We start from the raw sequence: 20,753 nt of genomic DNA on the forward strand, positions 1-20,753 counted from the left end.
GACAAACCACTAGAGCCACTGTGTAAGAAAATTCTTATCGATTGATTGGCAGCTTGAAAAAAGTAAATAGCCACAAAACAATCCGGTTTAAAGGTAAGTGAGGTCGCACAAAACATGTATTAATAGGTGCGGTTACTCCGTAGAATGAAAAATCAATCTGGTGTGCCCAAAACTAACAAAGATAGCAGATATCTTATAATTATTTTTAGAAAACCTACATTAAGTATAAAACTGTCAATTATAGAATGGATTTCATAAAAGTAAACAATTTGTAAAATAGTTATCATCCTAGCAACATGAAAAACCGCATCTTACCTTAACATCTCTTGGAAAACTATGGTTAACTGAGAGATTGTGACTGAAAATAGGGAATGTGCGGGTACTGATCAAACACCATGTCTGAGATGTGCGAACGCTTTTCAACCAGTAGCATGTCTGATTGAGGTAATGAAGGATAAAGAGGTTTCGGGAGCCGCACCGTGTCCTGGACGGGGAGGGTGCCGGCTTTGTGTGCCCCAGACTTGTGAGGCTCCATGTGGTCTGTGTTAGTGATTTCAACTAAAAATAAGGACGGGGATTGGTGTCCCCACCCGCCAATCAACATCATGGCCTGGTAAAAGATTGTTACTAAAAAGATGGACGGCAATGTCAACCAACAGCATGGCTGATGGCTGGATTTAACTGAAAGTATTGAACCGGGTTGGTACTGTACTAATAGAGATTGAAGCTTAAACAAGGACAGGGATGCGTGTCCCCTGGTTTGGGAGAAGACCTCTTCCGCTTATTCACTCAAAGAGTCTGTATAAGAATCAATTTGTTTTGTTTGAACATTTATACAGTACATGCTTTATCTTTCTCATACATATTTGAACATTTTCGCGCTTTATGGATTAGAAAATAATTTGATGCTGCAAAAGAGGTTTTACCCTCCTGCCTTTCTCATAGTTTATTCAAGGCCTTATATGACAAAAATAAAATGTACTTATCTTTTTTACCTATTAGTTTATCAAAGTCATAATACAAATAAGTTAAAAAAAGAGACTCGTAAGTGATATATTATGCAGTTATCACGGTCAACTCTCTGATATCTTGAAGACATGTGGTAATTTTTAGACAGGACATGAGTGAGTGAATGAGTGCGTAAACAATTTTTCGCATAAATAATGAAAATAATTCATTTTTTTAAAACCAAGAACAGATCAAATAAATAAACACAAATGTTACGCCTGCATTAGAGAACAAATTTGTTTCCTATCAGTCTACAGGCAGTATCTCATAGACCATGGTGACATATAATTATTGTATAATGCCTAATGAAATGTATATACTCTGTGTATATAATTTGGGCAGATATGACAACATGGGATTGGTATTTGTAAGCATTCAAATGTTTTTGTTCATTAGGTTAGGTTGAACAAAGTAAACCTTTTGTCGACATATTTTGCAATTAGACATAGTGTTTACAGGTAGTGTTCAAAAGACGTATGGCATCACGTTATTCAATTCTTAATTTGTCAACATGAAACATTCTTCTGTTTCATAATTATGCATTATGAACTCTTTAAAAACCATTGCGTTGATTATTGTAAGTAATTATCAACTGCGTTAAACCATTGCATTGGGTATTCATATAATTACTTAAACTGTGTAAAACAAATGCATTGGGTAATGTGTAATAAAGAAGGTCTGTATGGAAATTGATATGATGCTTAATCGAAATATGACCACCTCTTGATAATTTAATATATATCTTTTAATGAAAGCATACATTTATATCAAATCGAAGTCAGCATTCATGTGTTTGTCGCGGGCTCTTGTTACTAAAGTAAGTCTCTCTATTGGTTGAACAGTTATGAAATTTGTTATATCAGAATTGTTACCACTCGCCAATTGTCCAGAAAGACAACTTATGATATATTTTGGAGAGTTTGTGGAAATAATTTTATTATAGATTTGAAAAATGGCTAATCCTCACGTATGTTTGAAGGATTAAATGCATGTAAATTATGTTGTTTGTTTTAAAAATATTCATCTTCAATACATGTTTTCCATGTCACATGCAAAAGAGATGCTGAATGAAACTCGACCATACTGATTGAGATTAAGGACCTTTCCATATCGATGGAGATAAATTAACCTATAACACAATGTTGTTAGAATTTCTGTCTTAAACCCAGTTACTGACTTTATTTCGATAGTTTGTTATTATTGATTTTATTAAATTTGTTCAAATTGAGTTATTTTTCCAAGAAAAATCAAACAGCGATTAAATTTGCTAAAGCGCAACTAAATAATCATTATTTTAATCTATATATTTTACAACGATTGTGAAGCAAGTCATTGCAACCTTATTTTAATCACTCTCGTTGGCACGATTTTACGCGAGATTGTGGTCTTTTGTTGTTGGGGAAACCCGAGTACCGAAAGGAACCCATCTTGTCTGGCTTGGTGCCCACAAACCAATCTCACATGCGCCCAGGCCGAAAATCAAGCCCGGGTCGCCTAGGTGGAAAGCGAGTGCGCTTACCACTGCGCTAACCGGACAACAAATTTGACCTCTTCTGTTGATGATTTAAATAATCAATCAGAGGCCTAATTTGGACGTTTGATGACGTTAAATTATTAAAATTGTCTGACCTACAAAATGTGAAAGAACTCGTAGGTATGACACACTTTCATCAAGAACCAGGACACTCTAAATAATTGAATATTCAAAAGAGTTGTATGTTTGTACAAAGCTGTTGGTGAACCCAAAGACTTTGGTGTAACTGAACTAAAACAAGAACAAGAACAACAACAACAACAACAACAACAACAACAACAACAACAACAACAACAACTGAGTTTTACTTGTCTTCTGTTATTGTTTTACCAACCGAAAGTCATATCATTGTCACAGCCGTTTCCTTCTTGCCCATTACCATTGGCTCTTCCTCGAAAACAGTTTTAAAAATTCAGATATGCACACGTTATTGTCACAAAAATTTAGATGTGTAACCAGGCTCTGAATTTTGGATTTAGTTGTTGTTTGATCGTTTGCAACAACTATGGTGTGTGTTTAGCCCACTCACTCACTCACTCACTCACTCACTCACTCACTCACTCACTCACTCACTCACTCACTCACTCACTCACTCACTCACTCACTCACTCACTCACTCACTCACTCACTCACTCACTCACTCACTCACTCACTCACTCACTCACTCACTCACTCACTCACTCACTCACTCACTCACTCACTCACTCACTCACTCACTCACTCACTCACTCACTCACTCACTCACTCACTCACTCACTCACTCACTCACTCACTCACTCACTCACTCACTCACTCACTCACTCACTCACTCACTCACTCACTCACTCACTCACTCACTCACTCACTCACTCACTCACTCACTCACTCACTCACTCACTCACTCACTCACCCACCCACCCAATCCCAACCACCCACAGTGTGGACTGTAATAATTAAAAAAATCGGTTAGTGCATTTTTATTCGAACTTTATTTTTTGTAATAATTATGTTGCCTAACGTAAGTTTGTTTATGTTGGATTTAAATAAAGTATTTATAAAGTATCTCTTGATTCAAAGTTCATGTTACTCTATTTGATTAGACGTTTAGAGATTGCCATTTTTACAAACAATTTCCTTAGTTATTTCATTTAAGAACTATCTTTATTAGAAACTTTGCGTAATATTATTTCGGTGCGTACATAGAAAATATACGAGTAAGATAATACATATAACTATCTTATCAACGAATGTATCGTAACACTTTTCAAGTAAGTTATAAGTCTGGAAATATTTTGCAACGTGGTTTCCAATTTATATTTACGTGTTTATATCGTTACTCGCTGAAAATATAACTGAATTCCTAATTTTACGATATTTGCTCGTACGCACTTTCATAACATTGATCATCGATGTAAATATGCTTTATACACTTATACCTGTACTTGTTAAAGGTTTCTATATCTCAGTGCATCAATGTATTCACAATGTGAAACCTCTTTAGAATATACATGTAGTGACATTTCTGATATATCTGGAATATGAATGAACATTGGCTAATGAACTATTATTACGGTAAGACGCTTGATCGCTTTGAATGAAAATTTCAAGGTAAAATAATTATAAAGAGCAAAACAGTTTCGACCATATTCACATATGACATACTCAAGGTGCAAACATATAATTCATTGGTTTATTAAAAAAACCTTTAGCATCAGCATTTTTGGTGAAATTGGCTCAATATGTAACAAATAGCTATTTTGTCCAGTGTAACAAATAACAGGTAAAACAAGTATGTACACGTCTTTAAAAAAAGTTCATGATTTTACCATGTTTGAGATTGTTTTCGTTTTTGCACATTAACAGACATATCGAAACGGAAACAAATAAAATGGGCGTTACAGTTATAAACTACCGTGCATATACATAACAACGCTATATACATATTCCGCACGCTATGTTTTGAACGAGGTCCTTGAAAAGATTGTACTAAATAGTTATGTCATCCGCAGCCATCCCAATTAAAATTATACAATTTGGCTTTAGCGGTTGAGTAGAGTGCCGTTAATATTACATACATTAATTGTTGATACATTTAAAATGCATCTATTAGTTAGAGTCTCAAACCTAAGACTCAATGTGCTTGTATATATGAGCTCTGTGTTTGATTGTCTAGATTCGTTTTTCAATGTAAATTATCATAACACAGCCTTTATACAGGACTTCTTACCGCATATAATTCTTTTTAAATATAATAATATAGAGCCCATATAAATATCATATTTCAAACCAATTGCATTGTTCAACGACAACGTTGTACTCATACTGATACATATCGTTTTGTAATTTGTTTATGCAATGTTTGGGATATTCAACAAATACGAAATAAACCGATTTTGATTTATTTGGTTTTATGAAGCAACAATCTAACAATATCCACATTTTGTTTATTGCAGACAACTATTGGATACATCTCAAGGACAGAATGACATTTCGGATATTATGTTTACTCTGCTTGGCTCGATCATGTATGGGAGGTATGTGTAAATTGTTTATATACATATCAAATGTCTTTCTTCTTAGCTGAATATAATGCAGAAATAAATATGGTTAATAACTATATTTTACATTTGGTTCGTGACAGTCATTATAGACGGATTGGATTGCAGCTTGAACTGTGTGTGCTGTAAGGGAGGAGTGGATCGATGTGGAGAAAGAACAGGATTTGGACACAATAATTGTTTTGATGGCTGTGTTGACGGAATATTTGGCCATAGATGTCACAATTCCTGTCCCGGTAACTGTTATTCGTGTGAACAAGAGACAAGCAAACCATGTTACACCTGCAAGGCTACATTCTATGATACAAACAGTGAGTGTAGCAAGAGCTGTTCAGTCGGGTGTGATGGGGGAGTATGTTATGATGATGGAACATGTAATACATGTACAGCAAACTTCGAAGGAACAAGCTGTGAGACGTGCATACAAGGAAAGTATGGTTCAAGTTGTACACAATTTTGCATTAATCAGAACTGCCGATGTTCGACTGGAACTGATTGTACTTCTTGTAAAACGGGGTTCTACGACAGAAATACCTTCTGTCAAACAGCTTGTTCCCCGGGATGTCAGGATGGCGTTTGTAATGATGACGGAAGTTGCAATTGTCGAGCTGAGTTCATGGGAAATACATGCAGTGAATGTCAGTCAGGATATTATGGGGCATACTGCAATGTACCATGTTCTGTAGGAGGTGTAAATGGACTGTGCTTAAAAGATGGTTCTTGTGAATGCCGCTCAAACTTTGCTACAGCGAAATGTGATACCTGTGCGGATGGTAGATACGGTGTTAACTGTGACGAGATTTGCAGCGTAGGATGTATCACATCGTACTGTGACAGAAGCAATGGCTTTTGTAAATGTCTTCCTAACTTTTCTGGCGATAAATGTGACCAATGCAAATCAGGCTTTTTCGAACAATCATGTAACTTACATTGCTCTGAAAATTGCAAAGCATACACATGCACACGATACCAGGGGAAGTGCACACTTGGTTGTGTTGAAAGTTTTTCGGGTGACAATTGCACAACGCCTTGTGACAAAACATGCGCAACATGTCTACAACATGATAAATCATACTGCAGTACATGCCGAAATGGATACAGTGGATCAACCTGTCGATGTCCACCCAGCTGCAATTGTGACTCTGCATCTGAAATATGCACTGAATGTAAAGATGGATACACCAACCCTGAAAAGGAATGCAAGTGTCAGGCAAAATATTGCATCGGAACCAAGTGTGATCAATGTATTAACCAAACGTTTTATGTTGATAACAGCGCGTGCTGTGATTGTCCGAATAATTGCAAAGATGGTACATGCGAACGTGGACCTACATGTATTTCTGGCTGTATTGACGGATTTTACGGCTTGAATTGTTCTCAAAGTTGTTTGTCTCTGAGTGAGGACTGTTTAAGATGTACCCAGACGTATGGACAGTGTGTGGATTGTAACGGCGGTTTTTACCCAAAAGGCAATGGAAGCTGCATGAGTTGCAGTAGTAACTGTAAAAGTGGGCAGTGCAATACTGAGACTGGCATATGTATCGATGGTTGCACAGATAGATTTTGGGGAGACAAGTGCGATATTCCATGTGATCCAAATTGTGATACTTGTCAACTAGATTCAGGAATCTGTTTGTCTTGTAAAAACACAACTTACCATGGACTTTCTTGTAGCGAATCATGTAGCACCTCGTGTTTGGAAAGCAAATGCGAACAAAATACTGGTTATTGTTCCATTGGTTGCTCCAGAGATTCTTTTGGAAATATGTGTGATATTAAATGCCCTTCAAATTGTCAGCAAGGGGACACAGAAACGAGCTGTAATATCGATGGCGACTGTTTATATGGCTGCATCAATGACCTTGAAGGCAGAGATTGTTCAGGTATGTGTCAGATGTATGTTGCCATCAACAGACTTGTATTACATATATTATACTGTCTTTACAACGCACTAGTATATATGCAAAAATCGAAATCCGCTAATTTCCATCAACTGCGAAATTTACTATACAAAATGTTTATTGCAGCTATTAGCTTCAAAGATGGTTTGTGCATTTTGGGGTGATAAACACCAAACAAGAAAACTATCCGTTTTATGTTTAATATATTTACATGTGGGCAACATAATTGAGACAATTCCATTTCATATAAGACATCCTATGTCATGCTTGGAATGTGGGTTTTAATAATTATGTAAAGTAGTTTTTGTCGAATGTGTGAAAAGGATCATTCTGACAATAATCTATTATTCTTTAAGTTGTTCGATACTTTACCATATTTTGTTGAAAGTTCCATATTTTATATCGACAGCGTTTTTATTGTTCAAAAATATTTTTGCAGACTTGCATCCATAAATTTTACAATTCTCATTCAAATATTCTTAAAGAAGTTACTTACACGGAGGTGGCATTTTTAATTCTATTTGCTATTTTATCATCGTTGCTGCTAGCAATTACTTTTCTACGTACGAACACTCTCATTTATCAGACGTATTCACAATAGTTTTCATGATCATTTTACTATGCACCCCATGCCCCTTATTCGGATGTTTGAAATAAGATAGTGTTAGATATACGCTTTGGTTACATACAACTACGGCCATAGAGTTAAATTAGTTGTCCGAGTGTTCTTACGTGTGAATGGATCAGTCGGGTGATAAGTGTTCTTGCAAAATGGAGATATTAACAACATCTTCATACACACGAGGATTGATTTTAGTGGATCTTTTATAACCCGTTTGGAATAAATTCTTTGTATTTAGTTCAGAAAGATGTTGGAAATTTGCCTTTCTTTTTGCCAACTTAAGAACATTAATCGGGATCTATACTGTTTTTTATGGATAGTGCTATTATATGCATGTATCATGTTACATAAAAGAAAACATCTTAAAGTGGATATATATACACTTTGTAATACTACAGTTTGCTTTTGCTTGATGCTGAAGTTGTAATTTCAGAAAGACGAATTTACATTAGTTCTCCCACAAATGTTGCAACCGCAGCTTTATCTGGAGTTTTGGGCATTTTGCTTATTTGTACAGTTGTCGGTGTTTACCTGTGGAACAGACGAAGGTCTACGCCACCAGGTATGTACCTTTTTATCAGTTTTGAATAAAACTTTTTATTAAACAAAACCACCAGATTTATATGCACCATGTATATACTAATCATCATTAATTTTAATTTCGGAATAATTATATATCTGGACGCACCTGGTAAGTTATCATATGAAACTGCGTATTTTATCTCCTGCCTCAAACACTCATAAGCATCTGTAAATGTAATTACATAACATTACATTAGCATTCACTCAGTCCCAGATGCAGACTCATACTATAACTCCATATTTGTGAAATAAAGTGGCACATATTGCCTGGTACATAAGTATGTACTGTGCAATACCAATACAAACTTAGTAAGGATCTAATGTATTCCACCACTTGACCATTCACAACCTTTATCAGCACAATCTCAGTAAATAGACCAACGCTCTATAAGGAACATTTTGGTCTGAATAGCGGGTTTTACTGTATTATCCCTGAACTGTGATATGTGCAATATTTTAGTTTCAGAACAGGAAGATCATCATGAAATCGAAATGTCCTATGAACAGCTTCAAAGACAGGCAAACGAACCAACAAACAAGAATGTTGACGAAAACTATTCCGTTCTTTCACTTTAGACGTTCGAAGCACTGTCACTATGTATTTGTGTGAGATTAGAGGTGTTACAACAGTTTTCATTTTTTTATTCTGAAACTAGAACATAATCGGGCTTATTTTGACATATTTTGCTTGTATATATAATTAATTCCTTTTTAAATATGTGTTGTATATTATTTCCAGAAATTTATAACCATCATATTCATCATTTAACGTTATTTATAAACATGTTCTGGTGTACATATATCATTATCTGTTTGAGACGTCTTGTTTTGTGCCCGTATGTTCTAAACACTTGATAAATGTTTGGAAAGTATGAGGTTGAGAGCTCACAAATTGGTGAGTAAGCGCCGTTGACGGTTAACTCAACATTTTAACAGGACCTTGGGTTCATTTAAAGCGTGTCTAGTAACAATACAATTGTGCAGACGAACTGCATACCATGTATGCCACATGGATCTTATTTTTATTTAGCACTAAATCAACGTAAGATTATGGTCCAACAACACCAAAAAAACGTTCGCATTAAATTATTTGTAAACGAGTTGGTAGGCAAAGCATTCGCCAGAAACATATATGACTTTAGGTTTGGGACATTGAACGATCAAATGCTTTTATACACTTGGTATTTAATATTGTGTTTTAAAAGATTTAAAATCCCATTGTGTGTAGAGGCGGAACAGATTCAAACTGTTTTGATTTACGCATTTATCGGTAGAAATGTGCACTTTTGCAATGCATAAAACATTCAATGAAACGATTCAATCAAATTAGTTCGTACTTTATCGATATGTTTTACATACAATATGTAAATTGCTGTATGATAATTGCGTAATACCTACTAACCGACAATAAATGCAATACCTTCGGCGAACTGTAGACATACATTTAGACCTACACTACAACATAAACCAAACCTGAAGGTGTTCCTCAAGTGCACAACCACCGTGTAATTCTTAAATTGTTTACTACCAACAGTGTTTGTTCCAGCATTATATAGAGACATTTAAGGTATGTAGTGTTATTACACACCACATAACATTGGATGATACAAATATAACTAGTTCAAAGATAATTACTTCAACAGGTCTTGCAACATAAATTGTACCATGGACTTTAAATACACCATTAAAGGATTATTATGATAAAAACTTAGTTTCGGGTAAGTGCGTGGGCGAGGATTGTGCGTGTGTGTGTGTGTGTGGGGGGGGGGGTGCTCTTTCCTATTAAGTACTATGACTCCAACTTAAATATTGTAATTTTAACTTAAGAAAAGATTTTTCAACATTTACTTTTTTCGTGTTTCAGTTTAATATTTTATAAACCATATGCATCAATATATTAACGTTCATACTAATAACAGTTAATGCACGAATTCTTTTAAAATTGGACAGTGCATGAATCCATTGACCAATTACACTTGTCGCCATTTACTTACTGAATATTAGAAACATCGAAAGTGTAAACATTGTTTTCATGATATAAGATGGTTTCATGATACCTGGATATTAACAAGTGTCATAGAAAAACCTTTTTTAGGAGTGCCGAAATTACGTGTGAAGATATAGTTTGTCTATGATTACGAATGAAATTAAATACGATATTACACTGAAGTCAACAATGTCCTCTATTTATTAATAAAAAAACATAAGTGAATTTGATATTTTTACTGCAAACTAAGGAGTGAAAGAAACCAGCTAAGAGCAACAAATGCACTGTTTCTTTAATGTCTATTTTTGATTCTAATTAGAATGTTTATTTGTTTTTCAACATATCCCCCTTTTTAAATACGGTTGTTTTCTGCGCCGCTTCGCCTTGGACGCCCCTCACGCAAAATAATAGCTTATGACGTAGCTTTCGATTTTTAATTTCCGGTTCGTGAATAATTTGTTTTTCTACAATTTATTATTCACTCATTTTAGGTGCAAACATTTAGCAACATTAATAAATGAACTGTTATCAATAAATCTATGTTACAAATATTAACAGTTAATGCACGAAAGCACTTAAATTAAACAAGGCATGAAAACATGACCAAATTACTACGCCGCCCTTTCTTGAATGAACATTTGAAAGGTCGAAGGTGTTAGCAAAACAATTGTGCATACTCATTGGATAAAAACACTTTCTTAGTTGTAGGGTTTATTTCATGATACATGGGTACTCAGTCATTTCTCACTATAAGACCCCAGTCTGAATCTCAGGAAGTTCGTATTACATACATACAAGTTATACATTAAACACTAGACAGCAACTTTGACATGTTCACTTACACATGGTGTGATATTATACTCGTACGTACTAATGATTTGCCACACTTTATTTCGTAATTTAAAAAAATGTATTTTACAAACCATGAGCGTGTTACTTTAATAGACGTGTGCAAGGTTCGAATTCAAAACCAATTATTTATATTTAAGTTCGTTACGAACAGATACAATACATTGCATGTCGTCCATGAAAGTATACGTTTAACAGGATAAGAGCAAAACTTCCTTAAGCTGTCTATTTCAACCGCGTATTGTTCTTAAAGGGGCTTGAAAGATGAAATATAATAGTGTTATATTTTAACAATGGCCTTTATCACTAAGATGTATCGAAGGGTGTCGGTAATTGAATGTATTGTGTGCTACCTTTGATGGTAAGTCTAGGTATTGAATAAGGCATCAGTTATACATTATGCGTTATAGGTTTGAATATACTGCAGCAATTGCGTCGGCAAACCAGTTACAGAAATTATTTATTGAGCTTTTGTTTATAGACACTCTTTATTGAGAGGTAAAATTAAAATGTATTAGGAGGAAGTAGTGGTTGAAGTTTTGTACGATTATAGAAACAGGCCATTTGTGTTGCATTTTTCAACAAATACGGAAATAAATTTCGAGGTTTCAACATTATGTATATGGCTATATTTCTTTTCCTTATTCGGTTCACGATGTACATCTTTGTTCTAAGTTTATAAGGTAGTAATGAATCTATGCATTTTGTATTTTTTTCCTGTTTTTGTGAATAAATAATTTTAAAATAGGTTATGTCGTTGGATTAAGTAGGAGTTGGAACCTTTCCATCTAAGTGAGTTTTAATTAATTTTACAACAAGGCTGAGGCCATAATATAGCAGCTATTTTTATAGTATTGTTAATGTTAGTTGTTGAACTAATGTATAACCGCACAAAAAGCAGCCTCTTAAATTGTTTTATCATTTAAAACAAACATGATTCTCTTGAGTATAACATGAAAGAACCATGGCATAATATATATTTCTTAAAAAAAATATTAAGATGCTTTTCTAGTATGGTCCAGATCTAAACGGTCATATTGATGATTTATTTTGTGTCAGTTCAAGGTCAGTTGAGTTAAAAATGTATATTTTTATATAGCGATGTTAATGATGCAGCTATTGATTTGAACACTTTTTGGTTCAAGCTTTTAAATAAATCGAAACTTTAAACATTCAACTGATACAAAAATAACTGAAGAAATAATGATCAAAACACAGCTGACACGCAACGAAATAGACACCACCACAATACAATAGACGAAAGACTCATATACAGTTCAGTCTAAATGTGTTTTCCAAAGATGAATACATGGGATAAGTGTTAAGATGTCAGGTTAATTAAAGGCAAAATTTGCCTCACTTCCTGTTTAGAATACAATTACATCTCACCCCAAACTTATGCTTCGCTCATCCTAAGCGCATTCAAATGGTAAATATTAGTTTGACTTAAACGTTTTACACTTTTTTCTTCATTTCAACCAATAAAGCCAAACGATGACGTTGACTTCTTATAATGGTGTGTGTGTGTGTGTGTGTGTGTGTGTGTGTGTGTGATAATACGATTAACATTGATACCTTTTCAACCATGTGTAATGTAACATCCTCAGTCACTCAACTGTTCTACTCAACTCAACACAGTTTAACCCAGCTTGAAATACATAGTCCGAGCAAGACTATTAGACATGATCTGGCTAACTCCAGTCCGTCTCAAATACCCACTTTTGTCCAAACAAAAAAGGTTATAGTTCATCTAAAAAGAATTCGACTACTGATACAGAAAAACTCCATGCTTTATATATGATTAAAGACGGGTTTAAAGGTGACAATCAAGGATGTACAACACATATATTTAGCAAATTTTTAAAGCAAACTTAGCCAAAACGTGCATTAAATAATACATTTGATGAATAATTATACTACCATGCACGTTTCTATCATAATAATTATCGTTACGAAATTATTGAAATGGTCATATGCATATATGGTTTTTAGTCATATGTCAACGATGCGCATTCCTGCATATTTTTAACTGGTTCACCATTATTCCAAGTTAAACCCCTCCAAGAAGATGTTTATTCCAATCATACATGGAGTATACGTATGACATAAATCTGATAAAATCTTTGCGTTCTTAGTGTATGTATAAATAAAAAAAACTTTTTTGTTTTACTAATTATATTACTTATTAGAAATGAGTCGCTTTCTGCGACTCTTGAGAGGATGATTAATATCGACAATGAAAATGTTTTAAAACAGCGAAACAATATCATTGAGCAATTTGTAACACCGTTACAACAAATATCTATTTTTCTTGCTAAAGTTGTTCCTCGTGTTTTGTCCGAAATCGTTGTCATATTAGTATTTGATCATAACATGAGTAAAATGATTTCATATCAAGCAATGCATTTCTATAATCCTCTTATTTTCAATTTGCATTTATGGTTGAGAATATTTCATTAGATATATATTTCATTAAATAAGTTCCATAATGAAAATTAGTAAACACATCCCTGTATTTGTTTATGAAAAACATTTTCGATTCGTCCTACACACATAAATACCCTTCAAACTAGTTGAATATGAGAGCCTGTTTCAGGTGTTCGAGCTTCACTGTCCGTCATGCATGCACCTGTGCCATTAATCGAGGTTTATCAACTGAACCTGGACGCTAATGGTACAGTTCTACACATCCTTGAAAATAATTCAATTCCTTGAAGACAATTTTTTATCAAAGTTGTTCAATTTGCATTCTCGTTATTTTCAATAAAATATGCCAAAGTCGTGAAATCAGGAAATGGCATTTTTGATTAACCGGATAAGATAAATGCATCATTTAGTAGTGAGCATGTGCCAGAAAAAGTAAAATGCAATACATCTATTGGCTCAAATGACACTGCTTTTAAACAAAGAAAATTGGTCTCTTTTGCTTTTACACTTCTAAATTATGTCGCCTTTACATTTCAATGTATAACAGTCAACACTTCAGATTGGAAATTAATAATGCCATTTCTAACGCTTCACGTATTAACAACAAATATTTCTTAAAGTATACAATTGATTTTAAAAATATAAATTGGAATGTTACGTTTATCCTAAGATAATTCACTAACTTTGAAGTTAATCAGCGTAAATCTATCACGGAATCAATGTTGCATCAGGCCAGAAGTAAGCAAAGTATAGTCCAAAAGAAAATATTTAATCTCTCAAATATTTATAAATTTCTCTCTCTTATTGCAAGTTTTGGACTGAATTCAAGGTTTACTTTTTTATTATGTGCATTACCCAAATTTAGTATGACAGGCAATGTTCTCGATTACGGTATTAATGACTAGGAAGGAGCAAGGGTTTGTTTGTTTATATAGAAGGCACTACCGGTTATTATAAAGTGAACTGTTAATGGAATAATGTTTGATAAATTGAACATGCTATCAATATGTCGTTTTAGGGATACTACCAGGATAGAAATGATGTTTTGGATATTTATTATAATCTGCCTCGTTCGATCATGCATGGCAGGTATTATAATTTATTGCAAATTATCTTAACTGTTTTAGTATAGGGTATGCTAAAATATTGGTTTTATTTAAAGTAAAAGTAATATGGAAAACATTTGATATTGCACATTTCCATCTTTGAAACAAATTCATTCCAGCGACGGTTATTATAGGCGGGAAGGAGGTGGACTGCAGTCAAAATTGTGTGTGTTGTAAAGGAGGAACGTCAAAATGTGGATATGATAGCATATGTACAGAAGGATGTGTTGAAACCATACATGGTCACAGATGTCATCAATCATGTCACAAAAACTGCTACTCGTGCGAATATGAATTTGGCAATATATGTTTTACCTGCAAAGATACATTCTATGATAAGATCAGTTGGGTAGAAAGAGGTGTTCTGTCGGGTGTCACGATGGGACCTGTAATGACGATGGAGCATGTAGCTCATGTAAAGCTGATTTCGAAGGTCCTAGGTGCGAGCCTTGTATGCCAGGAAAATATGGTTCAGATTGTAAATTAAACTGCGCATATCAGAACTGCCGATGTACGACTGACAGAGATTGTATTTCTTGTCAAAATGGCTTCTTTGGCAGCAACACTCATTGTCAAACACCTTGTTCCACTGGATGTCAAAATGGCGTTTGCAATGATGACGGAACTTGTAATTGTACCTCAGGATTTAATGGAACTACATGCAGTGAATGTATATCCGGATATCACGGGACAAACTGCGACGAACTCTGTTCCGTAGGCTGTGTAAATAGACAATGTTCAAATGATGGTAGGTGTACCTGTCGAGACTATTTTCCAGGAAAAACATGTGATTCATGTTCAGATTGACGATAAAATGATCATTGTGATCAAGTCTGCAGTGTTGGTTGTAACAAAACAATGGCTTGTGATAGACACAACGGCTTCTGTAAATGTCTTCCTAATTTTTCAGGCGATAAATATAAACAATGCATAGGCGGCCTTTACGGACAATCATGTTACTGACATTGTCCGGATACTTGCAAAAGGGGTACATGCTCACGATATGATGGGACATGCACACATGGTTGTGTTGATGGATATTCGGGTGACAATTGCACAACCCCGTGTGACAATATATGCGCAACATGTCTACAATATAGCACATCATACTGCGTTTCGTGATTAAATGGTTACACTGGAACAACATGCCGATGTCCTTCTAACTGCATTTGTACGGTTGGACTTGATATTTGTATTTCATGTACACATGGTTATGATAATCCTGAACAACAATGCACGTGTCAATCGAAATATTGTCTCGAGAATGAATGTGATCAATGTATTAACCAGACGTTTTACGTTGATAAAAATGCGTGCTGTTCATATCCTGATCATTGCAAAGATGGTGACTACAGGGAAGGACCTGAATGTATTTCTGGTTGCATGGACGGCTTTTACGGTTTGGATTGTTCTCAAAGTTGCTTGTCCCTGAGTGCGGACTGTTTACGATGTACTCAGACGTATGGAAAGTGTTTGGAATGTAGCGATGGTTTTTATCCAAATGACTATGGAAGCTGCATAAATTGCAGTATTAGCTGTATAAGTGGGCTTTGCAATTCTGCGAAAGTAAATGGCTGCATCAATGATCTTGAAGGCAGAGATTGCTCAGGTACGTGTCGTTGCAATCAACATATTTGATACTAATGTCTGTAGACTCACTATTACATTTTCAAAATCATTTGAAATAAGGTAGTTTTTGATATACATTACGATCGAATGTTGCATATTATTCCTGTCCCTTAATCAGGAGTAACATTTTTAATGACAAATTCACGTTTACATATATAAAACCCTAAATCATGCTTGGAAGATAAGTTTCATATGAAAAGTATTTTTGCTGTAAACAAATGAATAGAACGGAAATTTCTGACAAAAATCTTTTTTGCTCCATGTTTTCGCTTCTTTACCATGTTTCTTAAAAATAATTATTGCTTGAGTGCTATGCAATTTTATAAACAATTTGTATTTTGGTTTTTGGAGATTATGTCGGGGCTTTGAATGTTAGAAATATTTGATACGTTGATAATGAGATATTCACATCAGATTTCTGAATATTCTTACAAGCGTCAGTTAATTACACGTGCATGACATTTTAAACCAAAATTATTTCACTTAAGTTGTGATGCCCTCATTATTGATAAGCATATTTTTGTAGGTTGAAAAAATGAAAAAAAAGATCAAGCTGTCAACAAGTATAGGAAACTTTTGAAAACGTACTTATGAAAAAAGAACATGTATAGATACATTAATTTACTTACCAGTGTCTTTGCTTTGGCCCATTTTTATAACAACTTTGGAAAATACAGATGGTTACATTGAACTACATTTTACCTGTTCAAAAAGTTTTGTCGGGTGTAGGTCTTAAGCGTTAACCCGGATACTGAGGTTAATGTGATATTAACTTGTCGACTTGTTAATCTACAAAAACATTTTTTTTAACTTCAGTTCAAGGGTAAAATGATTGAAGTAGATGTTTTCGATTTCTACAACGATAAAGGTAGCAATAAGCTTTAGTACATGTACTCTGCTTTCTCAGTATTTACAATGGCTTTCCTGTTGTTTTTTACCTTGCACTCTATGACGTATATTCGGAATTTTGAAACAAAATAGTGTTACTAGTATGTTTGTATACAATCTTCTCGTCATGGGGGTTAACTAGTTATCCAATGGTTAAGACATGGAGAAGGATCTATTTATAGGACGTATATATGGAATTTTGAAACATGTTTGTATATAATCTGTTACAGCATGGGGTTCAACTAGTTGGTTAAGACATGGAGAAGGATCGGACGATTGATCAATTTTTCTTGATATCTTCCTGAAACAAACGGGCACTGATTTTAGTGAAAATAATTAAACTTGTATACAGTTGATGTATACAATTTAAAAAGATGTTGACAATTCGCCATGCATTTTATCAAATAAGGTGGACTTATGATTAGTCCTACATTATAAGATTTAGTGACATATGAAGTGTCTACAGTCAGTCATTTGACTAGTGACATATCTGTACATATTCGCTATTGTATAATCTTGGCTGTAAGTTGATACAAATTTTGTTATTTTGTTATTTCAGAACGACGAATTTACATTGGTTCTTCAACAATAAGTGCCCTCTCAGCTTTATCGGTACTTTTGGGCATTTCGCTTATTTTCACAGCTGCTGGATGCTATCTGTGGAACAGACGAATATATAAACCAACAGGTAATGTTAGTTTGTGTCTTTATATGCGTCATGTAGATACTCATTTTCATAAATTTAATTTTAAAATAATAATATATCCTGACACACCTAGTAAGTTTTCATCATGAAACAATAACAAAGTAGTTGAGCTCCTGCCTCAAAAACACACAAGCATATGGAAACGTTATTATTTTCATTGAAATTCATTAGATGCGCTATATATCAATTTCAGAACCGGAAGATCAGCTTGAAACTGAGATGACCTATGAACAACTACAAAGACAGGCAAACGAACCAACATACACAAATGCTGACGAAAATTATTCCGTGCTTTCAACGTAGAAGTTAAAAACGGTTTTTTGCATGAGAGAATGAGTATAACGAGATTTTGCATTTTTATTCTGAACTTTAAGAACACATTTAGGTTTGGTTTTACACCTGTTGCCAGTAGATATAAATTTGCAGTCGTAGTATTAATATGTATCGAGAATTGATTATAATTAATTTCAGAACAATATATCCAGTGTGTACATCATTTTACGTTATGTATGTATATATTTTCGTCATACATGTAACACTACATGTTTAGGACGTCCTGTTTTGTGCCCGAATGCTCTAAACACTCTGTATATGTTGGGAAAATGTGAAGTGGAGCTTGGTTAGATAGTAAACGCCGCCGTATGTGGTTACCCTTACACTTTAACATGGTCATTGATACGTATTAGGCTGCTGGGCTTATCCAGTAAAGTAAAACATAGTTACCTTTCTGACAATATGAATCTTATATTGTAGACCTCCATCCAAATACACACTACGACATAATCAATAAACTGGTGACTCTGTCGATCGTGCATCCAACATACGACCACTGTGCTATGTTTTAGAACTGTCTAACAACAGTGAACTTCTCGGTCTACAGTTCTATAACCGACCACATTTATGTTAATATGGAGTTGCAACTGTTTTGCAAGATGATGTAAGTGTAACAGCGTATATATATGTTTAATACTTATAAGGACTTTTGAAACTTGGTGTGTGTCTGGAGTTTCCATAGTATTATTACAACTGTACGTGATTAAAAATATTTCACAAAACAACAAAAAACAACAACAACAACATACAACTGTATTGAACAGTTCTGAACTGAAACAAAGTAAGTACAAAATGTTAGTAATTTCCCCAGTTATAGTAATAATTTCGTTTAATTTGAACGGATATTTTAAATATGGTTCATTTTTTATATGTTAGAATATTACCTGTCATATTATACTACATTATACTATCCCACCAGGGTATTTATAATTGATTTGTTTCGTATCATATACTAGATGGTTTATAAAGTTGCATACTCTTATGTACCGCTATTATGGACAACATTAGAAGTGTGTTAATATATAAGTTAAATAATTATAACCCTTACTTGGAAAGATATTACTATGCAGTATATTTTGGTTGTTGTTTATTCATAGTGTATCAAGTTGTTACATATGAGTGTTGAGCCGTTGATATACAATGATTCTCTGCAGTTCTTTTACCAAAACAGTTTTCCTAATCTAATTTGATTCATATAAGAATATTACAGGAATATATATAAATATTTGGTTATTTCTAAGGCTCCCTATAGTTGCATATTGTATAGGCTGTCCGATGTAAAGAGTTACATATATTTGTTAATATAAATATCATTAAAGAACAATTGTTTTAGCTATCGTGAAACTATATGTCCACAAAATGAATTAAGCTAAAACGCACGTTACAATTAACATTATACACTAACATTGTCAATTATTAAATAATAAAAATTTAGAATTCGATTGATAGATCAAAGTATATAATATCTTCATTGACCTAACCTATGTTGTTGCTGTATATCCTTATTCGATATTTACTCATATGTGATAGTGAATTGTTTAACTTTGAAATATAAATCTATATGCACTGAATCACACCAAACACTGTATTTTAATATATGTATTAGTCCACATGGGCCTGGGCCTGCTAGAATATTTTGTAAATACACTTATGTATCACTTCAGTACTAATGATAGTATTAGCTTTTTGTTTGTTATAATTTCAAATGACGTCTGCAACATTTTGAACAAATTCATCGCACAAATGTATGTTAACATGATGTGTACCAACTATATTCATGTATTGATTTCAGTGGATTGGTATAAGCAACACTTATTAAGATGTACACAAACGGTTAAATGTGTATCAATTGTTTGACTTTATAACGAATAATGCAAAGTTCAAGTTTTGTAGTGATAATTTTTCTAAACGTAGTGTAGGTGTTTGACCAAACTGATGCATATGAATTAATAGAACATATTGTTTCTGTATTTGTTTTTATCTTTCCCTTGGTGTATACAAGAGGGCCATTGTATGAGACTTAACAATTTGGGTTTATTCTTCAGGCTTAGTTATAGGTTATTGACTTTGTGTATCCCATCACCACTCATAACACAATAGGGATTCGTAACCCCACACAGAACAAACATTTCTAATACAGATAACATCAAACTTCGGTCTAAAATTCCAATTGTGTTTACTTGGCAAAACGCTAAAATTAGCTTTTATGTACAACACAGTCCTGTGCCATTGGTTCTTATATTCGTTCGTCAATTTTGATTACTTGTACTACTTTCTTTCAATTTGCTGCACCCATATTCTGTCGAAAGGCAAACAAAATTGTCGAACAACTAATCCTAGAGGTGTTTTCTATACGTTTTCTTACTTGAGGCATTTTTATACACGTGTATAAGTTTACGATGGACCAAACTGGCAACATATTTATATAAGTTGATTCAAACTTCTGATAGGTGTATGGCTCACAAACAAAGCTGAATAAAATTTAGTCTCAATGAAGGTGTTCAGATTGTAACCAAGTTTAATAGTTGCTGCCGGCCTATACCGTCTTGATCATAATATTTAAATGTAATATTTCCCAGTTGGCACATTATTTCTTTAAAGTTAACATCATTTTATATACTTATTATTTTAGCGTGGTTTTAAA

The 20,753-nt window shown here is 34.0% G+C and overlaps 1 protein-coding gene across 1 annotated transcript; it reads left to right on the plus strand.

Annotated features, from left to right (window-relative positions):
* Positions 1–15,406: 15,406 nt before the first annotated feature.
* On the plus strand, positions 15,407–18,079 carry LOC128204533 (uncharacterized). Its single transcript, XM_052905946.1, has 3 exons — positions 15,407–16,162; positions 17,630–17,758; positions 17,970–18,079. The coding sequence occupies exons 1-3, from the start codon at positions 15,937–15,939 to the stop codon at positions 18,077–18,079; spliced, it is 465 nt and encodes a 154-aa protein (XP_052761906.1). The 5' UTR covers positions 15,407–15,936.
* Positions 18,080–20,753: the final 2,674 nt, after the last annotated feature.

This window comes from Mya arenaria, chromosome 10, assembly GCF_026914265.1.
Source record: "Mya arenaria isolate MELC-2E11 chromosome 10, ASM2691426v1".
In the NCBI taxonomy this organism is placed as follows: Eukaryota; Metazoa; Mollusca; class Bivalvia; order Myida; family Myidae; genus Mya; species Mya arenaria.